The sequence below is a fragment of the Anopheles moucheti genome, chromosome 2 (genome assembly GCF_943734755.1).
Source record: "Anopheles moucheti chromosome 2, idAnoMoucSN_F20_07, whole genome shotgun sequence".
Lineage (NCBI taxonomy): Eukaryota > Metazoa > Arthropoda > Insecta > Diptera > Culicidae > Anopheles > Anopheles moucheti.
The window spans coordinates 6,026,618-6,051,958 of NC_069140.1; the positions used below are offsets into that span (position 1 = coordinate 6,026,618).

Sequence of the window (25,341 nt, forward strand, 5' to 3'; positions counted from 1 at the left end):
GCCGAGCCGTGGTGGTGGTTTGTGTGAATTTCCACGGCGATAATTTATGTATCATCAAACGGTTGCAGCTGGCAGACACCCGGATTGCGCCCGGGTTTGTTTTGACTTTCCCGCGAGATGTCGCTGTTTTTGTTACAATTTAAAGTGCACACACACTATAGGGATTTTGAGCAGCCCCTCTCTCCCCGTACCGTGATGACATTGACCACACATTTGCACGGACCATTGCGGATGTATACGACGATCGGGATTTGCATAGCAATAGACCATCGGAAACGGCTGGAACCGCAGCGCCGCACGCCTTGCATCAACAACAGCTAATCTTCAAACTCGGTTCAACAATTAGCCAATCAATCAGTGCATCACACGGTGACCCATTTAGCGCTTGCCGGTGTGACGAGACCACGGACAAACTCACCAATAAATCCAATGCAAATCAACCCCCTGCAAAGTGGCATCATAGCGCGATGGTAATGATGATGATGATGATGATGAGGTTGTGCGGTGAATGCGGATCCGCTGCTGCTGGCACGAACGGTTTGCCGTTGTCCGATGCAACTGCAAGATATGCGATACTCAACGGCGCATCAAACGATGGGCGATTGTCGCGTTCAAGGTACACTCACATTATTCCGATGATGACTCTGCGTTGAGCACGCTAGAATTGCGAGCTCCACAGATGAAAGAACGCTCGCTGGGTGGTGTATAATCAACACATTAAAGCAAGCTTCTAGGCGAATGCCTTCATGACTCGGCGATATTGGAATGCATAGTTAAACAGCGTGTTCCAGTATATCATTCTCTTTTAACGCATCTCCTGAAACACGTCCGAGTTCTAAGTCGTCGACCCTCAGCATCTCGCATCTCGAGAGAGGGACCTCACTAAACCCGAAAGAAAAAATCCCCCAACTTCATATAATTCATATTCCATAATCCACCACCAGATGAAGTTGGTTGCTTCAATTCAAATTGCTTCCTGCCCCGGACGATGATCGAAGTTTATCTTCGAGATCGTTCGCGATCTTGGTAATGAGCCTCACTGAGAGCCTTCATTTCATATCTTCCCGGTTGGGGATGGGCAGCAAAATTGCTCCAATTTCAACATCCGCAAAACAACAACTGAGCAGATCTCGGACCAACCTGACCGTACCCCTTATGAGGCCGAGAAAGCGCCCACGAATTACATCACTTTCATTCGAAACACATACATCATCGCCAGCACGCGAACGAGATCCGATCCGGCCTTTTGATTGGCGCGGGGGAACTGCTAAACCCTTCGGAATTGAAGTGCTGGAATTGATGCTGGCAGGATAGAGCCCCCCTAAAAAGAGGCTAAAAACGAAAGAGCCCATCCACAAACCATTGCGTCTACCAACAAGAATGTGGCCCTGAAACTGGGAAGACCGCGGCTTTGGTGGTGGTGCTGGTTCATAAGAAGCGTAGAAACTAATTTATATTTTCGATTTAGTTTAACGTCCGAACGAAATTGGGCACTTGCCTTCGCCTCTTCTGCCGCGCACATCCCCCAAGCGTGTTGGATTCTCTCGGGCCATACCAGCATTAACGCCGCTGTTCGCCTTATTCCCGCGCTTCCACCATGAGTAATGGTGAAGAGAGATCTTAGATTTCAGTCCTGCCCAGCGGATGACCTCTACGTCACGTCGGCTGATCCGAGCGCTAGACGAGCGAGCCTCACGTAATGGCGATAATTTAACACGCGCTTTGGCGCAACTAGCCGGGGCATCATCCATCGTAGAACATATGTTGCCGATAATTGCCAAACAGCCATCAAACAGACCATCACAGGCCGACAATGGCGTGGCATAGACAATCGGAACCAAACCAAAGGAACAATAACGGCCTGCGGGAGCTTTCCAGCAATATTTTTTTTCGGTGTTGCCTTTCCCCAAGTTCACGTTTTGAGAGCTTTTTCGTCTCAGACCGTTTCGGTCAGACACAAATCAAAGAACCCCTGGTAGGGCGAGAGCCAAATCTAGAATCATAAATCCCTCAGCGCCCTCAGCCGTACGAGATGATGCCGGACGGTACACGGTTCATATTCTTTGGCCCCGCCACAGCCTACCGGCAAATGCGCATGAAATAGTATCATCCAACAGTATTTCTCCTTCACTGACTTCTGGCGAGTTGTTGGCACCGAACCGAAACGCACAGCCATGGTTCTGAGCCGTGCCATTCTTCTTCGCTATCGATAAATGGCTGTGTTAAGTTGGACGATTTCATCACGACCTCAGAAAGAGAAAGAGAAAGGGAAGAAGAACGTATTTTGCTCCTCCGAGATCTTGGACACAATATTCTAGGCCGGAATACAAAAGTAAATAATCGACTAGCAGCAGCAGTGGAAGAGGTATTAATAAAAAATATATACTAAAATCTTTGCTACTGACAGGCAAAAGTTACAGATACTACCATGGGGCCCCCCCATCCCCAAAACGAAGGCCTCCTGTTTTCGACAAGGGAAAGAGTTATACCATTAATGGACTAATACCGCTCCAGCCTACCGGTATCAGTACCTCCGAATGCCGGCTAGCCGGGAAGTCTGTGTATGGAGCCGGCAGGTCCATCATAGTAGACCATGGGTTTTCGTCGAAGAAATGGAAAACGGTTGTATATGAATATTTATGCCGCTGGAGAGAAAATACACATTTGCCTGTACACGTACGTGCAGCAGCAGCAGTGCCTTTACAACCCAGCAGCAGTCAAATGGCGCACGGGGGGAAGAAAAAAACGCTTCCGTGCCAGCCATGGCACGGTACTGTGAACGGAGGCTTTGAGCGAGCGAGCGAGCGAGCGAGCGAAACCTTAGTAGAGCCAAGGCAGTTTCCTTGCGGAAACACTATCCTTCCTTCCCTTCCTGCCAAAGCCCTTGCCTTGCGAGTCCTGATATACGTGTACGGAACTTTTAAGCCGACACACAAAATGTCGAAGAAGTCTTCGCCGGCGAGCATGAACCCACTCGAAACTCTTTCACCGATTCTTGGGCGAAAGCGCCTACTACGCCCGGTTCGATTTGCTACTGTAATCGAAACATTCATATTGATTTTTTTTTTCGGGCTTCTTCCACGTCAAAGGAACCTTAAGAATGGACGGTGTTTTTTTTTCTTAAACAAAAAATCGAAGCAACCAGGAAGGAAACCAATAAACAATGCGAACGTTCATAAAAGACGTCTCCGAGTAGGCGACGGCTGGCGCAGGTGTAATAAATTACGCTTACGTGTGTGTAGGCACACACATAACCCCCCAACCCCCATCCCACGCATTTTCCTAAGGAAGCACTTTTTCATCGAAAATTTGTAACGCGTCCTTTTGCGTTCTTTCCGATTTTCGGGAGTTTTATTTACTTCTTCAAGCTTTTTTAAAGACTCACGCACCCTTGCAGATACAAAGACTCTACCCCTGCTCCACCGAGGAGGGCACGTGACGAACTGGGTGTCAATGTTTTTCCTTTTATTTTCGAGGGGGCTTTTCTCCGCACAAAGCATCAGGCTCTCCAAGTATCCGGTACATCATAAATTTACCAACCTGAGGTACCGCCGAGATTGGGTTCACTCTTGGGAAATTCTTCGTGCCAAACTTTCACTTGCCAGGAAACGGAATGATGAACCGAACAACAAGAAGAAGAACAAAAAAACAAAAACATCACCCAGGGACTGGGCTTCAAAGTCAAACAGAGCCAAAAACCGGAACACAACCGGGGTACCGCCGCTTGAATAAAAGGGAAATATAAATGAAAAGGGGTTTTCGTGTGTTTTTCTTTCCGTTTTTCCCGGCGCTGTTCCCTGCGTGTGATGAGGGCGCGCGCGCTTTGATGCGTTCTGGGTGGGTGGAACTTTCGTGTGAAAAGCGATGAAAATAACATTACCCCTCTGCTCCCGGGTCTTCGCCGCGGGGGAGGGACAGATGGATGCCATCGCAAATTGATAAGCTGCGGGGCCATGGGAAATAATTAGGAAGGCTTCAGGAGGCATCCTTAAACCCAAACATCGTAATAATGAGTCTTCTAAACTCTAGAGTTTTCCCACCGTTTTTTTTCCGGTTTTCCGGGACATTCGGCAAACAAATCCCAAACTAATGGCGAGACTGTTCACTTCCAGCAGGGGCAACAGCCAAAAAAAAAAAAGGCTTTGCGAAAAAAAAGCAAACCATTGTGCAAGTTTTTACGTTTTCTAATCTCTGGACCGGGAAGCTGAGCGCCGTTTCTGGCATCGATTGGTATCTATGCATGCGAATTCCGTTTTTTTCCGTTCTCTTCTACCCAAAACCATCCTAATTCAATGCATTGTGACGGAAAAATGAGCTAATCCGAAGGGTGCTCTACCTGTTTGGTAGACAACCACAACACAACATGACAAGCGTTTCAAACTGCATACACCTTAGCCATCAATCATACCCTGGTAAGGACATAGCCGGTTTGGTCGATTTAAATCGGATCGAAGGAAAAAGGGCACGGAAAACTAAAATCCCATCCGCTCCGTTCATAACGGACGACTTAGTAAGGATGCGCGTATCAGTTCCAACCATCTCTCGTCCCGTCCTGGTTTGCTGCTGCAACATCAACAGAAAATCCTTTCTTATCACCGGCGCCCATTTAAGGGAAGCCCAACGAACGCAACACTACTTTCTTGCGCTCGCTCTCTCGTTGATCACCACCGAGAAAAGGTGGACAAAAAGGTGAACCTTTCGACGTTCGACAGATTTCGACGGGATGAAAGGAATTGGGCAGGCCCAACGTGTGCTGTGTGCTGATGGATGGATAGATGGATATATAGAATGCTTATCGCAGAGCAACACATTACACACCCCTAGCAACAACAAACACCGAAAGAAAAGCCGACCGAAAAGTAATACGCTCGCCGCTCGCTCTACGCCAAACCAGACCAGGAGAGAAGAAAGAAAAATCTGCCCCACAAAAAAAAACAAGCGAATGGAAAACCGGTCCGACCGACACCGGCGCACACGGAAGGAAGTTCTTTACGACTGTGGGCTGAACCTTAATTTAACCTGCACCGCGCGTTCGTTGCGTGGGACACGGTGTGGGATATGCCGAAGAGACCCGGTGCGCACACCGAAAACATAAATATTAGATTAGCCGCGTGTAAATATGAGAAATTAAATTGAACTTCCTTGCGTGAAGCGAACTCCCTCCCTCGAAAAACACATCGAAAACTAAGGCGACCGCATTTTCACCGAGGTGACCCCGCAGGTTGTGCAGGTCCGCCTCGTCAGCAGAACGTCGGCGCGCTTGAATACCTTTTTCTACGAAACAACTCCACCAACATCATTGGAGCAAGATTAGCCCCGCCGGGTGCTAGGCAAATAGCCAAGGCTTAGCCGACTTGCGCCTTTTAAAAGACGAACGGACGGACTACCCTGTTACGGGGTGAAGCCTTGCAGCGACCAACCAACCAACGCGAAAAGTGCTGCCCTTGCCGAAAGGAAAGGCTCTCGTCCAAAAGCGTGAACTGAAAATGGGCGAATGGGCAAACGGCAAGCCCATTAACCTTTTTGCCGAGGCCCTCATTATGACACGGGATTCTATCTAAGGGCTGGGAGGACGGGGAAAAAAAACAACACAGGGATTCCCCGCTGCCAGCAGTCGCGCAATTGACGATGGTGTAACATTTTAATTACGCAGTCAGCTTCCACCCAAAAAACTGACCGCATCCCGCCGTGCTGTGTTGTAAAGGGTGTTGATGTAAATCAAACGGGCGTCCCCGGGTCCGAAGGGCTCGTGACCAATTTGTCATCGCACACGAAGGGTTACAAATGTGCGTCACCCGTGTGGCACCGCAGTTGGACGAGGTGGTCCTTTTTTCCGGAAGCTTTTTGGCAACCTTAAATTGTGTCCGGGAATGGTTGAAGAATTGAGCAGTTTTGTTCGACCGGGTGTAATCGCTTTTGCTTGCATCAATCTTTGGAGCCTCCGGATCTCCGCCAGAGCATCACAACTTCCCTCAGCACGAGAACCGTTGAATTGATTTGTACTTTCTTCTCACGCCATGGCCACCGTCAGTCAAAAGCTGCCAAGAAAAGCCAGGCTTCCGTTACGGAGCATAATTCACAGGATCTTATTAGCCGGCATCGGTTTCCGTTCCGTGTACGCGACGTGCCCCGACAACATTCTCACCCCGTGTGCCCGCGGGGAGTTTCTTTTCTTTTTTGCTGCCCGAGTTTGTTTTATTAAAAACGATAATTCATTAAAAGTCCTCTGCTTCCTATAGTTGGTAATATGAGATTTTTCCCTGTCCCTTTTGTGCTTCGGTCGGCCCGATTCTGTTTGTTCGGGAATTTCATCACGCGAGACCCGTGGAGCGACGATGGTTCGGGGGTTCGGGCCTACCTTAAGTTGCCCTTCGTGCTACTCTCATGCTGCATCATGCTGCGCAAAGGCCGACACCGGCCGATGAGCTGCATCTCCTTACACGCTTGTTTAGACGTCGAACGAATAAAGAAAAGAATACACCAACAACAACATTAAAAAAAACCCATCCATAGGTTGAAATCGACCGTTTACCGGTCGGACTGTGGAACCTGATCGTTTCGGGCACGTATCATTCGGTGGTTTAGCTGCCGTTGAGGGAATTCAAGCGCGTCTTCCAACTGCTCTTCCACAGCCGGGTTTGGTCAAATTTCTTCAAGACGATGAAGCGCTTTTTTAATGTGGCTTCCCATCGAGCTCAGCCTGGCCAGCGTCGTCGCCATATGGTACATGCACTTGACAACGGTCCACCACCGTACCTGACCATCCCGGGCAGGCAAGGTGTCGAGTTTATGAATATGAGAAACGGACCGATTTGATGCAATTGGGCTTCTACGTTTTCATCGACAGTTGGTCGCGTTTGGGCAGTGTCCGCCGTGCCGTGGTCGTGGTTAGAATTTCTTGAGGTTAAATCGTTTAGCCGATCGTAGAGACGATCGTACCAACCGTCACTTTTGATATCGGAGTAAGCGAATACTGCTGCGATCATGAAATCTGAGACATGGCAGTTTTTTTTTCGCTCTTTTACCAACTGTCCAACCTGAAAAACTAAAACCGTTTCGTAGAAAGAGCTCCATCCGGCACCGGACGGACACTCTTCACCATCTGCCAACTGTTACGTCCGACAAATCATAGCACACTTGGCAGCATAATCATGCCAAGCGATCTTCACACGGAAAAAGGCAAGAAAAGCACGCGTGTTGTGGACAGTTTGGCCGTGAAACCACTAATTAGAATACATGTCCCGCGTGAGGTTGCGATGAAGAGAATGTTTACTTTTATGATTAGACTTTACTTTTTATGATCTTTGCTGATGTGTTTTCACTCACATTCCCCGCCCCGAACACAGGGACACCTCTGTGCTGCAATAAAATGGGGAGCGAGAGAAAAGAAAAATCCGGGGCGAAACAAAAAAATTGGAACTCGTCTCCCTTGTCAGAGAATGCTCGGACCCGCTGGTGCTAATGGTCAAATAAAAAAGCTCACTTAACGATTCAACCCTCCCCGGGATTTGGTGGGTTCCCCAAAGAGTGGGTCCCTCCTGGGCCGATAGCACATCCTCCTTTTTTTCCGCTCCCAATCGGAACCGGGCATGCATGTACCAAATCAGCTTCATAATAAAAACATATTCACTGCTCAACACGACAACAAACATTTCAGCTCACGCTCGCTCGCTCTCTTCTGCCGTCCCACCAAGAACTACCCCTAAGAACCGGACGACAGACAGCGACGACAAACGCAAAGACAAACATGGTCATAAAATGGGATTAAAAGAAGAGAATCATGATGTCCGTCCCAGCTGGGAAGCTGGAACGCTGTGGCGAAGTAGCACCAAATAGGAAAGAGTTTCACCAAATGTTCCACGGCAACCAAGGGGCTTCAAGGTTCTTCTGAACCGGAGCTCAGAACTGGAGGCTTTATGAAGTCGATGGTGGTGTACGACACACCAAAGTCGCAAGTACAACGGGGACGGAACTGACAAAGAATTCATAGCAATGGCTTTAATTGAATTAATTAACGTTAAAATGTTATATTTACTCACAGAAGGTGCTGAACTGCCTTACTGTAGTTGCTTAAGTTGGACGAGTTGTACGAGTTTTCTCTGTGCAAGATCGTGTGTCCTCCGGCGTTCGTATCCATCCAAATATCCACGCGGTTTAACGAAGCACAATGGGAAGGGGTCGTCCACAACCCCAAGTTGGAAAATGGAAAACTTTTCCACACCGTCACCTTTAAGTGACAGAGCCCCCCGCGCCTGCAGACATCCAGGGAACGAACTGCACCGATCGATTGACCCGGTCGGTGGAGGATCGTTGTGGAAGCTGCAGCAACCCACGGCCAGAATACCAATCAATTTCCTCGAACACTCCTGCAGGGCTTGGGCAGACATTGGGAACTCCGTTGGCACGGTGGTGGAATTTTAAAACTTGAACCCCAAAAAACCCTCCAGGGGCAGCCGCTTCAAGTGAGACGTTTCTAATGCATTTCTCCGTGTTGCAATACCGGTCCGGTCCCTTACCCGGTGTGCAGGTTGGCGTTTGCCCTTTCCGTTGGGCTTTGCGAAGGGGAAAATGGTCGAAAAACAGCACCGGACGACGTGACCGGACTTACCGACGATTTGCAATTGTGCCGCTATCGGGCACTGGAAGTTTATTGCGATTGTTCAGCAGTGGGAGTTTTGGGCGAGTTGTGGGTTGTGAGGCAGAAAAACTTCCTGGCCGATCCACTCAGACACTGCAAGGAGGGACCAGGCTATCAACGAAAATTCCTGTTAACAGTCGCTTTATCCTTGCAGAAGAATATTCCAATAAACCAATATTGCAGGTCGGTTTTTCAGCGCACGATCTCAAGCAAGTAACGGCTGGTGGGAGGTGAGATCAAAGCCCCATATTCGTAACAGCTCGTGAAGGATATGTGTACGCTCCATTAGGATGATTCTGATGATTGGGTCACAAAAACACACACCCACGTCAATAATCCACCACTCACAGTACTACAGAGGACACTTCAACTGCACTGCACCGAGATCGAGAAAGGAACTTCCCAAAAGTGGACCAATTTTCGGCCCAACTTATCCCTCTCCCCCCTCATTGCAAACGAATTAAGCAAGTGGGTGATCGAATGAAAATAAATTTCAACCCACGCCCGCAAATACATTATAACGCCATCATCGGCGCCCGTGCTGACAGACAGCATTGGCATTGGGAAAATATTTGCTCTCATTGATTCGATTGCGCTACTACGAGAGCATAAATCACCGTGTGGGCCGCTGATGGAGGACACTTGTCCCCGTGCCGAGTGTTGATCACCCGGCAGTGTGGCTGATTTATCGTTCCGTTTGCCAATCGGAACGATGAAACCAACCGTTTGTGGCATTTATTTTAGTGGATCAATTTCGATAAAAGCCACAGCAGCAGCAGCAGTGGAACCGATAGAACGCGCGCACCGGCCAGTGTTCTTTGGGCCGCGGCTCTGTCTGTCAATCACAGACCAACACCGCGCCCGATGGAGCCCAATGTGGATGGGGAATGGAGAGAGCGAAAAGAAGCCCTCGAAACAATAAATTGGAAACATCGGTTCGCGTGATCGCTCGCCAAGCCAAGACGGCATCCGATTTACAAGTGACACTAGAATAACTAGCTGCGGTAAATTACCGCATCGCGCATCGATAATGGCATTGCATCTGGGGCTGCGGGCGTGTAAAATATGGGAAAAAGTTGATGACAAGTTTCGCTCTTTCCCTTTTTTCGCCATTTCCCATCGGTGCCGCGTATCGGATTGCCTGTTTTTCCGTGCGACCACAGCGTAGTTGTGATTTGTTGTGCTTATTCCTTTTTTTGTTGCAGCGCATCATCGAGAGTGCAGCACCGAAGCGTCATTGCAGGCGGACTGCACCACACACCGCAGTTCGCGAGTTTCGCGCGTACCGTAGTGAATTGGAAATGATGATGCAAATTTTCTTTGCTCTCGTTCGTACGTCGTCACCAGGCGGCTGCAAAACCACGCTTTCAGCAATCAGTGCCGTGTCGGTGGAATCTCGCCTCGTCCAGGCGGGGGCTAATGTTCTTCCACCGGGCGATAATGATTTTGGTGCTGCTTTCTTGGGCAATTGATTTCCTACTGCAGTCCGACGTTTCCTCGTTCCGGGTCCCTTTGCAAGACGGCAAGACGGGACTCGGTGTTGCAGTCGGGTGAATGTCCTACCGACGCTGCCTAAGGTGACGACGATTATCATCACGCTGGTCTAGGATTAGCCCTTGAATTGAAACACCCGAACGCTGCACCGTACCGTACCGTTCGCTGATGATACGCTCCGTGCGCAGGGTCCCACACTTGGAAGCAAGCTCCAAACTGCACGGGGTGACCTTTCGCAAACATTCGACGACGATGGCCCCGGTGTAATAAGCATGCTCTTGCGACGAAACAACAACACTTCCACACTCGAATGCAATCCAACCAATTGCCAACCAACGCTATGCAAACGGGCTTCCTTCCTCTTCACGGCCACCGCCGGGTCCCTTCGGGCACTACTGTGGGACTAATGTCTCTGGAACGAACCGGTAACGAACAGCAAAACGAAGAGCACCACCAAGAGGATGATCCATCCAACGCTCGCTGTGATTCTCCCGATTGCAAATCGTGCCGCCCCAAAGGCACAGGGGCGGGCTGGCTGACAGCGTCCTCAGCTCGCGAGAGTCTAAAATCACGGTGGGATATCTTTTAAAATTCAGAAAGCATGTTTAACCCGGGGCCAAATCGAGATTGCGATTCGTCGACGAGCCTTACCCGTTCCGTTCCGTTCCGCGTAACCGGGGGAGCCCACCTCGCCAAACGGCTTCGTATCGTGGAGACACTGTGTACACAATACCACATCAGCTCTGTGCCGGGGTCGAGACATTTTCTTTCGGAGACCAAAGAAAGGTACACTGCTGGGGCACTATTGTGGCCGGTGGTGGTGGTGGTGCTGCGGTTGGAAAAATGTTTGCTCATCCTTCGGGACGTTCCCACACACCGAACGGTGTATTTTCTTGATTTAAAACCTCTTTCCTTGTGCTTGTTCTTCGACGGATTCTCCCGGGTTGCGGTTTGTCCGGAAAATGCTATCGGTGTCCCCGGCCAAAAGAACGTCGATTTTGTGGGTTTGGAAGCGATGATGTGACCTTTCCCCGTTTGGTCTTTTTTCCTCGGTTCTGCTTGCCACGCTTTAGACCACCCCCGGTCGGGTGCGTTTGTTTTTCATGTGTGAGATTATTGGTTTACGTTTGTGTGGTGAAACAATGCTAATAAAATTTATCTTTTCTCTGTTTTCCTTTGCAGGTGAGTCAAGAAGCTGGAGGACAACAAACAGATATGTGAAGACAGCAACAGCAATCCGCTCCGGCAACAGGTTTGAGGGTTAACTGACGCTCCCATGTTGATACATCCTTCTTTTTAATGGAAATTCATCCACTTACGGCGTAGTCCTAAGTTTGCCATTTGGGACTTCGAGTCATGGGAGGCCTCCCGTCATCGACCTTGCGCCCAATAACACCAATTTATTGGCAGCATCGAGTGGCTCTGCTAAGCTTTTTTTAATGGCACGCAGCATTACGCAGCCAAAAACGAGATCAATTCCCGACGACGACGACGAGCATATGGAGTTTATTATCGGTCCCGGGCTGCCTGCCCGAAAGCTTATTCGCGCAGCGCGTAGCAGTATATTATGGGGGGGCCCACTACTGTCCACTTTCCGGGCGGCAATAACATAAAAGCTAACATACGACCTAATTTAACGAGCCGTTTTTTTCCTTTACTTTGTGTGTTGGTCCTTCAATTCACCACATGCGCGCAAACGTTTGTGGTGAGTGCAAGCGCGAAAAATGAACAAATTTATTTACCCCCCTAACCCCCCTAACGCCCCAAAAAAAAAAGGAAAAACCCACAGCGGACAGCGAGGAAACATGCCCGCAAAACTTGCACTATAATGCCTGCGGAAAGATTATAACTCATAATCCACAGTCATCCCCCCCAGCAGTTCCAACGCCAATCCGCGAGTTTGGGCGGACAAACAGCAGCATAAAGCAGCAGCAGCAGCAGCAGCAATTGCTTATGGGTGCCGTTTGTGCCGGTTATGGCCAAACGCCAGAATAAATAAAACAAACCATCCCGAGCGCGCCACACTGCTGCAAAATGCTCATCCGGGGCGACATTATTTGGCCAGCGACTCCCAGCGCCCCAGCCCAGAAGTGAAGTTTCGTTCCGGTTTTCGGGAACTTTATGGCCAATGATGTGTGTGTGTATGCAAGCGCATTCCGGGATGGTAAGAAGTAAGCACCAGCGCCCAGGAAGCTGGAACATCGTGAAGGTGTGGATGCGTCCTCTCGACGCTCAACCTTAGGATGTTTGTGGTTTACTTCACGACTTTGGCGGACTTTGGGGGATTTTTCGCTGTGGATAAGACATCCTGTTTTCTTCTCTTTTTTCTTATTCGAAACCACACTTGCTTAAGCCGGTCACGCAGAAGACGTTCCCGGCGGTGCGCTGCTGCAAGATGAATTGTATCGCACTAATTGCATTGGCACGGTAAATGCTAAACTCAACACAGCATCAAGCGAAGCCAGGCAAAGCTGCACACAAAAGGTGAAATTCTTGTCGTCGTCTTCCGCGAGTTCTAGTCCGCGAGACCGCGACACAACATTGAGCGCTGCCCTGTCCCGAGAGCACGTCGGTCGGCGTGCTCGTGATGATGCTGACGGCCCCGGGAGGGGGAAGCGAACCACGCAACCCCGGCACACTGAAGAAGCTGTCGGCGAAGACGATCTCTGCGCTCTGCGGGCGCAATAAACAACTGAAATAATAATAATTGTCGTGATTTGAAGTCACGTTCTGCGAGTACATTAGCATGATCTCCTCGTCCCGTTCACCTCGTTTTTGGGGGGAGCTGGGGGTGAGGGTGGGGATGAATTCTCGATTCCTCGTGACCTCGTGCGGGTCTCTCTCCGGGAGTTTTTTTTTTTTTGCTGTCCCGTTCCGAACTGGACTTTCGACTGGAGTCTGAGTGTGTGTGTACGGGACGACAAGGGGTACAGTTTTAATTAAATTTAAAAGAAAACTAAACGAATCGACCCGACCCCGAAGCACTTAACGCACATGTACCTTCTTCCCGGCCTGCTTTGTTGAATCGTTTATATCGCCCTCCCCCTCCCGAAAGAACGCTCCAAAAACGAGCCCAACCGTATAGATAGAGGCGCGCGCGTATTTTAAAGCTTTATTTCATTCGCACCCAGCGCACCCGAGGGGACCCACCTTCCCGTCACGACATATATCGGGGGAAGGTTTCAAAACTGACCGTGGGCCCACAAGTGCCTGTCAAGCCATCCCGCTAATGGACGTTGTTCGTGGCGGGGCAGCGTTGAGAAGCTGTGGTTAAAAAGATATTGTGCGTGATCTGTTTCTGTTTCTTCCCCGAAGGGAAAGAAAAATCGTTCAGACTCCGGTGCGTCCCATTGCGATAAGGGACGCTTGAGGGGGGGGGGGGGGGGGGGGGGGGGGGGGGGGAGGGGAAGGGTGTTCAGGGGAAGCCAGTGGATGAAATCACAATTCCGTCTCGAAACAACAACCAAAAAAAAAAGACACGCTAAAGCTTGTGGGATCCGGCCACAAGACCGACCGAGATTACCGACAATATTGCGCTTTAATGGTTCCGTAATCTAACTTTAAATGCTGCCGGGGCGTACCCGTGCCCCGGGTGTACGTTTTCATGGGCCAGAAACATTCCATTCTAGTCGGATTCCGCATTCGGGACGGATCCCCGGTCGTTTCCACTGTTTGCGCGACCGCGAAGTTCCATTTCTAAGGGTGTCCCACAGTGTGTCCCATGGAAGTTGGAGGACTTTCGCCACCCATTCTTCCTGGGTGGGAGTCACTGCCCGAAAGTCAGCGAAGCGATTGATTCGCCTCGAAATTCACCCGGATGCGTCAAACACAAGTCTTACGTATCAATCCCCCAAGCACGTGCCTGGCACATCTCGCCTGGGATGCCTCCGCATCCCGCCAACTGGACAGGAGGATTGGATGGAATGGACGCGCACAAGCGCGAACTTAATGTATCAATTCTGTCGTACCAGCCGGGTCCCCATCACCATCAAACGTCACCGCGACGTCTTTGGGCGTCGATAAAAACTGTCAATTACACGTGATTTTATACCTTCCATCGCGATGGGGGACGCGACGACATCCCATCCCGGAGGCTCCGATCGAAGATGATGATTTTATGGGCTCCGCCGAACCCGAGCGATGGCAGAAAGTGGCAACAAGCGACAACGAATTGTGTTTTAACGATCGTTTCGCCCAAATTAGCGGTTGTTCGAAGCGAACATCATCTTCCCCCTCCGAAAAACCCGGAGCCTGCAGGCGCAATCTTCGTGTGACGCTTAAGACAACACAAATTAAAGTGTGTTAATGTGCGAGCTGTGGAGCGCGGATTGACATTTCGATCGATTTGGGACAGAATATTCCACGGCTATTCCAGGTTCCACGAGAAAACCTTGAGGAATTTTCGTCTAAAGCTCAGGCAGACCGACGACCACGCCTTTTTGAAGAAGAGCTTTGTTGGGTTTTGTGCTAATCAGGTGCAAAATGCATCTAACCCGTGTGCGGACTTGTGAAAAACATACACAAAGTTTTCACAGTACTCACTGCTCCGCTCTGCGTCTTCAGATTCTCCTGTATCGGAATTTGCATGCTCCAGTGAAGGCCTCGCACGCACGGCGAAACGCAGGGGCCGTCGCGAAGACGAATCTTCTCGTTCGGTAGAAAGTTTGACCGAACTTCTTCGAACCCAAAATCACTGGCGCTGTTAAAACAAAGGCCACACACAAAAAAGCCACACCTACGGTACACATGCAACCATATAATTTAGCGTGTGAAGTTTTTAACGAGTTTTTAAGAGCCACTCAACGCTCAACGCTGAGCGCTCTCCACTCTGGGGCTGAGGCTCCACACTCACGAACCGCAAAAACCGGGGGGCCGGGTCCGGTGGGTCTGGAATGTTAAAAATTGGCAGAAAGCTAACGCAAACACTAGGCGGCCGGCAGTTGACTAGAACTGTCACTGGTTCGGTCCAGTGTGCTCTCTGCCAATTCTACTGCAGTGCTCCCAAACAATGTTGGATCCTGTTGGATGCAAAAGTCCCAACCACCGTTCCGAAACCTCTTAAACCACAGCCGAGGTATGTGTATCGGACGAATCGGTGAATCGAACCATTAATCGTACGGTGCGCCCGAGTCCCCGACAAGTATGTCCTTGGCATTCCACCTAATTAGAATTGTTTCCAAAATCAATAACAAATAGTTTGCCGAAAAGCAATCCGTTTATCTTGCCGATTGGTTGGGGGACTTTGTTCCCCAATTAGTGTCCGGTGATTGGTGACTGGGCGCTGGTGCTTACGCCGAATTTTTACAATTTCCAATCCAATCCCCGGGTCCGATGCATACGGGACTGGGAGTCCCCCACGAGGGGCGTAAGGATTCGCACCGAAACTGAAAGTTTGCCACCGAGCGAACATTGGCAGGATCATTATGTTGTATCATCCGGCAGGAATCCCCCGAAGGGTCCGGTGATTGTTGTTTTCAGCAACAAACAGAACGCGGCAAATACAGGACCGACAACGAGAGAGCGGCGGTTTCGCACGAAACGGTGTTGCTAATTGACTGAGCTTTCGCTTTAGCACGGACTTTCGTCGACGCAGTTGCATTCCAATGACCGCGCGTGTGTGTGTTCTTGGAAAACTTAATACCAGAGAGCTGACTAATGCATCCCGAGCATCACTAGAGATGAGTTTATCCTTTTATTTCAAGGGATCTAGAAAAAAAAGACTAGCGAACAAAAACAACCCAAAACAGGAAAACTTTTTGCTAGTAATAAAGCCACAAAAACCCATTTCCTCGTAAAAAAAAGAACGAGATTATAATTCCTTTTCCTTTTTGCACAAATAAAGCGAGCGATGGGCGGCCTTCTTTCAATCACATCAAACCCGCATAGAAATCCGTCTTCTTTCACAACGGACCTGTAATCCATATACATTCCATCAACACACGGTTTGGGTGCGATGGGAAAACCCGAAAAGTAAAACAAAATTTTAAAAAAGATAAATATTTGTAAACAGCTGTGATTCCTTGCGATTGCGTCAGACCAAAAAAAAAAAACGGAAAAAGGTCAACAGTTCCTTTCTGTCGGTGAGCCATACGGGACCTCTTTCCCACTATCGGCGCATGGGGTCCGACCTTTCGGCTCTACCTGTTCAACCACGTTCGGCAGGTTACCGTAAAATCGATCAACCGAGCGAAGAAAAGCATAAAACGATCGACTCCCTAATCGGTGGTGCATTAAGCAAACCGAAGGGACAAACGTTTGTGGTGCGTGGCCCGGAAAACATGGGACAACAACAGCGAATCATCAAACAATCAAATCTGAAGGAAATGGTCCTCTTTTCACTGTTTTTTTTTTTCACCGATGCCGTCGTCGTTGCCGTCGTCGTTGTGGGTGAATTCCTCTACTTCATTCACACTCTTTACATAGCATCAGCTTACCGCTTGAACAATCGACCAACAAAATCTTAAAAGCATCCCAAAACCCAGACCCGATATCCGATAACGCTTTCTTTACCACGGCTTTACCACTCGGCGAGACCTCGGTGAAGAAATGTCACCCGTAACACAGCGCTTTTCATCAATGCGCAAAACTTCCCCGTCGTCCGGGGCTCGAACTTCTCCGGTTTGGGAATCGATTCGCAGCAACGAAAGCGTGAGAAAATCGGTCCCTGCATCGGCGCAGCATCTTAAGCCGCAAAACAAACACGTTCTCGGTGTTTCCGCACGGTCGGGGTGCCCGGGCGCAAGTAGCGCGTAGTAGCGTCAAGAGCATCGCGTTATGGTGCGCGTTCTTCTCGCTTGCCATTTACCTCTCAAAGCGTTGCACAATGCTGTCGGGGGGTGCTGTACACGATCGAGTCGATCGATCGGTCGATCGGTCGTTGAATGTCTATGCTTTTTTGTTTCATATTTTATTTCTCGCACGGTGGAATTATGTTTAAATAGTTTTGCTACTTCACCATCCGGACTCCGCTTGGGGCCGTGGTAGCCGTCATTCCCCATAAAGCTCCCATCTTCACCCCGCGCGATGGGGGGGAGAGGTAGCAGGGTGCAAGTTTTTATGCCGTTCGCGTTCATCTTCGATTCTCCCATTCGATGACCATCTGGTGGTGTTTGGAATTCCACCGCACCATTCCGTACCACCCACCTCCAACCATGTTTGTTGGAGTTACCGTCTGCCTAATCATTCATTGATTGAATCTCGGTTCGTTCGACTTCACCACCCATCCGTGTGGCCGTTCTTCCGTGCGCATCTACGCGTCACATCGGTTGTGGATTTTGTAATCATGCAACCCCCGTCGTAGTAGTAATGATGGCCGCTACATTCACGAGTGAGCAGCGCTTGATTGAATTTTTGCTCAATTTGCATCCGTGTCCCTGGGCACAACCTGCTCGTCAACCCAAGGCGAGCACTCTCCGTTGGCATTTGTTTCTGAACCCACGGCAACCGATGGTACTCCACTCCAAACCCATTACAATTCGAATTGGTTTTGATGCCGTTCGTTTTGCTCCATAGTCCACATCCAATTCCATTCTCCTTCCACGGGGGGACAAAGTGTACAAAAAGGAAGGAGGAAAAAACAAAAAAAACATCATAAACCACATAAACGCAACTCCCCGTCCCCGTCACGGGGACTGCTTCTGATGTCGGGGACTGGATGTGGCCCTAGCAAACGCATTTCGTTGCTTGTTTGTTTGGCTACCTTTGCTGCCGCTGCCTGCTTACGTTTATTAATTTTGTTTTTGTTTTTCTCCGACCCTGTGTGTTTGCTCCGTCCCTTTTTCGGTGGTGGACACTCGACAGTTCAAGCACAGCATCCCGACGTGTGCACCCTTTTGCGTTAGAATCCCCTCGTCCCCCGGCACGCAAACAAACCGTGATCACGTCCATGTGAGCGCGCGCGCTCCCGCGCATCCAGGAAAAACATCAACAGGTGGTCAAACGAGGAACCCGGCGGAGGGTTTTTTGTTCTTCTAAATAAAAAGGGAGTGACCTTTTGTTATTTTTTCCGTGTTTCTCGGGTGCGTGAAGCAGCGTACGGTCAAATCTAAACTCCTAAATGCTTTACATTCTCAAGGGTCTCACCTTTTCGGCGGCTCTGTTGTCATCTTCGATGAGGGCACAACACTCGGGAGATTCACTTTCCACCACCGCGGTGTCATTCTGTTCCTTTCTCCGCTTGAACCCAGTGGAGGATCAACCTTTAAAAGGATTGTCTATTTTCCTCTCCTCACCCTCTCCTCTCCCTTTAAAAGCTCCCAACTTGCCGAAGGAGAACAGTTAGGCAGCAGCCGGCAATGGTTGGGCCTATTCCAAATCGGGCTGAATGTAATAAATTTTGCCCTTTTCTTCCATACCCGCGCGCGACGCGGGTTCGGGTTTCTTTTTGCGCAAAATGTTTAGCAGCGGATCGCTCTCGACGGTTTACGGCAGTGACAGTCCCGATCGCGACCGGTACCGCTGGGAAACTGTCTCGTTTGCCAGCGCTTACAGCTTGCAATCTCTCATGCGGCGTGTAGCGCGCTAGTTGGATTTATCTTCGCCTCGCACAGCGACTTCGTGAGTGCGGGCTTTCCAGCTCCGGCCCCGGGACCGAAACAAGTTTTGCGCCATTCAGCGCTTCTTCGCCGTGCCCCGTGTGCCAGCATCGAATGATGAATGCCCTTTTCAATTTAAAAGCCAATCCAACACTGGGCCACATCGCGCTCGGTGGAAGACGATCGGCGAAGGTATCTGGGGAGGGTGGAGAAGTACGATGGATATTGTCGATGGTAATGATCGCGGGACCGAAATCAGGACTTAGAAAGGTCGCAAGCCCATTAGACGGAGGACAGGCTCAGCCTGCAGATGGCAGATGCTGCTGCTGCACGGCTGTCAATTTGTCTCCGGAGGCAAACTCAGACCTTTCGGGTGGGAACACACAACGTCGGGTGGGTGGTAAAAAGGTAGAAAAAAAACGGGAAGATAATACCGATACACCGGTGGAGAAGCGTGTTTGTTGCAATCGGCCGCTGCCGCTGCAGCTGCATCCGTTTTCGTTTGCAGATGCACAACTCGTTCGCTTTGGCGAGATCAGGCAGCGCGCGTATCAAGCGACTATTCCCCGTATAATCACGGACCATCGTTCCAAAATTGGAAACAAAACAAAGCGAGCGAACGGAAAGAAACAAAAGTAAATTTAATGCACATTAAGACCGCGTGCCACCTGGAGGGGCGTAACGAAAGATTCATGCAGAAACATGGGCACCGTTCGTACTCGAAGCGACGATCGAACTCGATCCCGTCCAAGCCAACCTGAAGAAGCATCCCCCGTGAAGGAGCAGATGAGTTGAAGGCACACAGGTTGAGAAAGTGCGAAACCGCAAAGAACGCACAAACGCGTCTCGAAAGGTAAAAGGCAACTGCGCTCCAAACACACACTTCCAAGAGAAAAACGGCCACCTGTCGCCTGTTGGATTTTTTTGTTTTGTTTTCTCAGTGTTTCTCGGACCGCGCATGAATAATTAAGATTTTCAGATACCCTTACGCAAGACGCGCTCACATGCACGCACCGCTTCGGCGTGGGTCGGCCCCGAAAGAATTCAATCCCCCAGGTCGTGCGTGATTTGCGCGGGTTTAGACGAGCCGATGATGATCACGTCCGATCGAAAGCCGTAAGTCGAAAGAAAGCCCAAAGTGTATGTGCGACGACCTCACTTTCCATTCCAGTCGGTTCGGTCAGGTCGGTGCCGGTGAAGATGTGTCATCGGCTAATGGAGCGACCATTAGTTGTGAAGTCCGCTCCCGGACCATCGCGATGTTGCCATCCAATCGATCATGGGTGGTTTTTTTTTTCGTGTCATCCGAAACCTCCAAAAACGATGATCACGATGATGATGATGATGATCCGCTCGAACGAAAGTGAAACAGCGATGGATTTGAATCCATTTTGGTGTGGGTAAGGTCATTATGAAATGTTCGCACAATTACCAATTGCTCAACCGCGAGCTCGCGAGAAGAACGCAAGATGCATGGGACCCACTCGCGGGGCTGGTCGGAATGTCGGTCATCGAACATGGAACAACGATCGCTTCACGTTTGGCCTCGAGCACCGTCCGAGAGGCTTAGTGGCAAAAAGTGGATTTGAAATTGGAAGGGATTTGAAGATGGTCCGAATGGAATTCCGTCTCCCCTTTGGCCGCAATTGTACGGATGGGACAGGGAGCAAACAGTACCGCTTTCGCCATGTTGAATGTTTAAAAACGAGTCAGCAAAACCGTCAGCAAACTAACCGTCTCTAACTAACCTTAACGTGTGCCTTTTTTGTGCCATTGCAGATTATGCTAACGTCCGCGTCGCAGTATCTCTTCAATGCACTCGACAGCCGGGTGTACTTCGGTGAAGTGTCCGTGATCTTGCCGAACCATTGGCCCCAGTCGTGCATACCCTACAACCAAACGCGCACCTCAGCGAGCGGCGAAACGGCGGACGTTACGATCCGACCCCACACCAAGGCCGAACCCTCGATCTGGACGCAGCAGTACGCCGGATGTGGCGAGTCGGGCGAACAGATCTACGTCGATCCGGAGATCCTGGGCCGCGAAACGATCTGGCGGGAGTTTATCCGCGAGTGGGCCAAGTACCGGTACGGGGTGTTCGATGAGATCGGGTACGATCGCGACCCGGTCTATCCGCGCTGCTACATCAACGACGAGCACAAGGTGAAGCTGACCGGCTGCTCGGACGCACCGGTCAACGATGAGGGTCTGTGCGGTAGCCCGTCCTCCCCGGTACCGGTCCCGTACAACATTAGCCGCGTGCTGGACCCGAACGCGCGCACCAGCATCATGTTTGCGGCAGAATCCAAGAGCGTCACGATGTTCTGCGACGAAGGCACCCACAACCGGTACGCACCGACCAAGCACAACCAGATGTGCGATCGCCGCAGCACGTACGACGTGATACTGAAGCATTCGGACTTTGCGCCACAAAATCAGATGGAGTTTAACCCGTCGGTGATCATCAACACCGTGCCAAAGTTTAGCTACAAGTCGCGCAAACTGACGCGCTACGTCGTCGTGATTGGGCAGACGTTTGTGATGCGGGAACGGGAGACTTGGAGCTTCCTGCGGCGTGCCATACGCAAGTGGATCGTGTACGATCTGCCGGCGACGAAGACGGAGATCGGAATCGCCCTTGCGAACGATACGGCAACGTACGACATGCTGCCGATCACTTCGCTGCAGATCGAGAAGAACAAGGACCGCATCGCGTCCTTCATCCCGTACACCCCGAGCGACCTGAACCGGCCAACCTGTCTGAGTTGCGGCATCTCCGACGCCATCCACATGCTGAACGAACAGACGCGCCACCACGGTCCGGCCAACTCGATCATACTGGTGATCGCGCCCGGCATGGACATCGAGCACGAATCGCTGGCACGGTCGGCCCGTGCCTCCAAAATACGCATCGCCACCATCAACTACCCGATAGTGGAGCCACGGCGACCGCTCGACCCGCTGGCGCACGAAACCGGCGGTAGCGCCTACTCCGTGTTCGAGTGTCGCGACAATTCGGAGAAATCGCTCGTCACCACGTACTTCGAGCTGTCGAACGCGCTGTACAACATCGGCAAACTGTACTACGAGGGCAATCGTAACGAATTCCCGGTAGAAATCTTCCGCCGCGTGCTGATTGACTCGGTGGGCGAAACCAATTCGCAGCGCAGCAGTCGCACCGTGACCGGGAACTTTATGCTCGATCCGTTCATGGGCCCACCGGCGGAGTTCTTCATCTACGTGCACAACTCGGAGAATCCGCTCGTGTCTAACGTGCGCCTGACGAATCCTAATGGCATCGTGTACTCGTCGATGAGCGATGCGCGTGCTTCGATGCGGCAATTGTCGCTGTTGTCCACGATCAACGAGACCGGCATCTGGAACTACTCGATCGAACGGTTCCAGGGCAATCCGCAGCCACACTACGTGCAGGTGATCGCAACTCCGCGCTCCAAGTACGCACCGGTTATAACGGCCCGGGCCTGGGTGCATCGCAGCAAGGCCGGTGGTCCGATCGTGCTGTTCGCGGAAGTGAAGAAGGGAGATCTGCCGGTAGTGTCGGCACAGGTCGAAGTCACCGTCACCAAGCTGGAGCGCATCTGCGAACGCTTCCGCGAAACAACCGTGCAGAGCGACGAACGATTCGTGCTGCTGGACACCGGTGCCGGTGATCCGGACATCACCAAGGGCGATGGAGTCTACTCGCGGTACTTCAATGCGGATGAGTTCGGTGGGCCGGGTACATACCAGCTGGAGGTCACGGTTAGTGATCGCGGCAACACGGCCTACACGCTTGCGGATGGTGCCAGTTACAGTAAGTGTCTTTCACTTTTGGGTCACTCATGATCGCTCCACTTGTAGTCAATGTCTAACATCCTCGCGTTTGTTCTTATTCTTTCCACAGCCGCCACGTCTAACTCGCAACCGGGACGTTGCTGCGGTAGTTCGGTGCCAATTCCCCAGAAGCAATCGCTCGACTCGTTCGAACGCATTCTACCCCCGATGACGGTGTTCGTTAGCCAGGCGGATCTGATCAACGCCGCCAAAGTTCCGGTCGGGCGTATCAGCGATCTCAGTGCGGACGTAGAAGGCATGAAGGTACGGCTCAGCTGGACCTCTCCAGACATGGGCGGCAAGAATGTGGCCCGGTACGAGGTGAAGTATGCAACCACGATCAAGGACATTGTGGACAACTTTGATACGGCCGCCGTACTGTGGCACCACGACACACCGTTTACGTTCTCCATCGGTGAGGGTAGCGAGTTTACGATGAACATTACGCACGAACCGCACCTATTCGGCCAGATCCTGTACTTTGCCGTCCGCCCGTATGCTACGCTCACGAAGGACGCTGAACCGGGACCGATCTCGAACTATGTGCGAGCGTTTGTGACGAAACCGAAGCCGACGACGCTGTACCCGCCGTCCAGCACGGGCGGTACGGAAAGCTACGACTCCATCTGGTCCTCGTACGATGGCATCGCGAAGAATGGCGATGACAGCATGGACATTATTCCGCGCATTGCCAAGAGCATGGACCTTGGCCCCGAGCTGCTGCTGCCCATCATTGCCGGGATCATACTGCTGTGTGCGCTCATCTTCATCTACTGCTGGTTCTGCGTGATCAAGAAACGGCACGACACGCACGATGACGAGCAGAAGAAGCCGATCAAATCGTTCAAAAGCGACACGAAGCTCACCACAAGCCACAGCGTGATCGTGACGGCAGCTGGCAACGGTTCGTCACCTTCCTCCAACTCGACGACATCGTCATCTTCGTCGCCGAACCATCAGGGCACCAATCATCACCACGGTGGACAAACAACGCTGCCACAGTCGAACTCGTACGATATGGGGCTGGGTGATCACCAAACCGTCGGCATCCCGACCATCTACAACATCGACGACGACGTGCTGCTGGCCAAGAAGCGCTACAGTGCCGTCATCAACATGGGTCCCCCAACACACCCGATGGAGCAGCAGCTGATCGAGGAGCTGAAGCAGCAGCAGCACATCATCGACACGCAGTCCTTCATCATGCCCAACCACGGAGGTCCCACGGCCAATGGAACGCTCGGACCCAACAACAACAACAACAACAACTGCAGCGTGAGCATCATTTCGACAACCTCCAACAACACTACGCTAACGCGCACGTACAATCCGAACACGGGCACGATCATGGTCGGCGGACGTACCCTCAGCCCGTACGAGTCCTGGTCGGCTTCGCAACTGCTGCAGGAGCACGAACAGCAGCACCAGCGCCGCCATAGCCCGACACTCATTGACGACCTTATCGACAATAACGTTCAACAGCCGTTCTACAATCCGGGCCAGCAGCAGGTGCAGCAGCTGCATCCCCAGCACGCCCATATGCTGGGCCAGCCCGGCACGGACCAGATGTCGCTGCTGAACAACAACCATCTGAATGAGAACGGTTCGCCACCGGTGCCACCACTGCCGATCTACACCACCAGCCCGAGCGTTGGTGCGGCGACGGGAGCGGCCGTCGGTAATACGACCTCGTACGTGTACGGCCAAAGCCACGGTTCCTCGGTGAGTTCGGTAAACAGTGGGCTCGGCCCGATACCCAACGGGGGCTCCACGATAAGCGGTACGGACACGAAGAAGCGACGCAATGTCACCATGGTCTAAGGTGACTGTAGAGGGGCATTGGAGGTGGAACGCGACACCGTCACAGCAACCGATGCAGGCAACAGAGAGACTCTATTTTTCCAAAGAATACCCTTCCCCAATCGTCCTGCTGCGCGGTGTGTGACCACCCTTGAACAAAACCCACCAATAGTTTGTGGCCGCGTCCTGGCGGCTGTGGCGGCTGCCCGTTCCAGCGATCCGCAAAACCCGGAACTCCGGAGATGACTCCGGAGAGTGCGATTCGTACAGTGCGAACTAGTCAACCAGATCAAGGAGGATTTCGTTTATCGATTTTACACAATTCGTTTCAGTTGTTACGTAGCAGCGGTTACGTTTGTACACAAGTTAGGTATTCGACCAGTGCCGAAGCCGGCGGCTGGTTGGTTTATGGATAAGTTTTAGCTTGATAGGGGTTTTAAGCTTCGATGATCGATGTTCAACTACGGAAGAGCAGGACTTGCCACCAATCTCGCCACTGTTGGGGTCACAAATGATGACCCTGGCGCGGGAGCGTGAGTCTATATCTCAAGAAAGCTCACAGGCACAGAGCTGACATGGAGATGGATTGTAGATAATTCTATACAGTGGCATTAGCGAAACTTCACTAGCCATAGTGCGCTATAAGTACATCAAAGATCAAAACCGAACAAAGGGTGGTAGTGGACAACCAAAAGAGGCAAATAATGCGAGCGACGACTTCATAGACTTCAAGCAACCAGGGCCAGAAAGGACATTTATGGAAGCGATCGGTGAGGCATCTCCACTTCGAGCAGCGAGTGATCGTGTAAACTACAGTGTGGCATTAATGAGAAAGGAAATCTTAAGTCTGATTGTGAAGGTGTACTTTGAGTGATGTAGACAGCAGTATTCATATGGCCAGTACATTGTGCGTTTATACAGCGTGGAATGAATGTGAATGTTTGCTTTCGATGGGATGTTGTACTTTCAAACGTTTGCATCCCAGACACGGAATAGTAGACAGTTTTATAAATTGGACGGCGGGGGGGATCGTAGTAATAG

General features: G+C 51.1%; 1 protein-coding gene across 1 annotated transcript in view; it reads left to right on the plus strand.

Moving 5' to 3' along the window:
- LOC128297238 (calcium-activated chloride channel regulator 1-like) overlaps positions 1-25,314 on the plus strand; it is a 44,743-nt gene extending 19,429 nt beyond the window's left edge. The window contains exons 2-3 of the mRNA XM_053032847.1: positions 20,446-22,480; positions 22,571-25,314. Of these exons, the coding sequence (XP_052888807.1) occupies positions 20,446-22,480; positions 22,571-24,321 (3,786 nt within the window). The 3' untranslated portion in view covers positions 24,322-25,314. The remainder of the gene's footprint in view (positions 1-20,445; positions 22,481-22,570) is intronic.
- Positions 25,315-25,341: the final 27 nt, after the last annotated feature.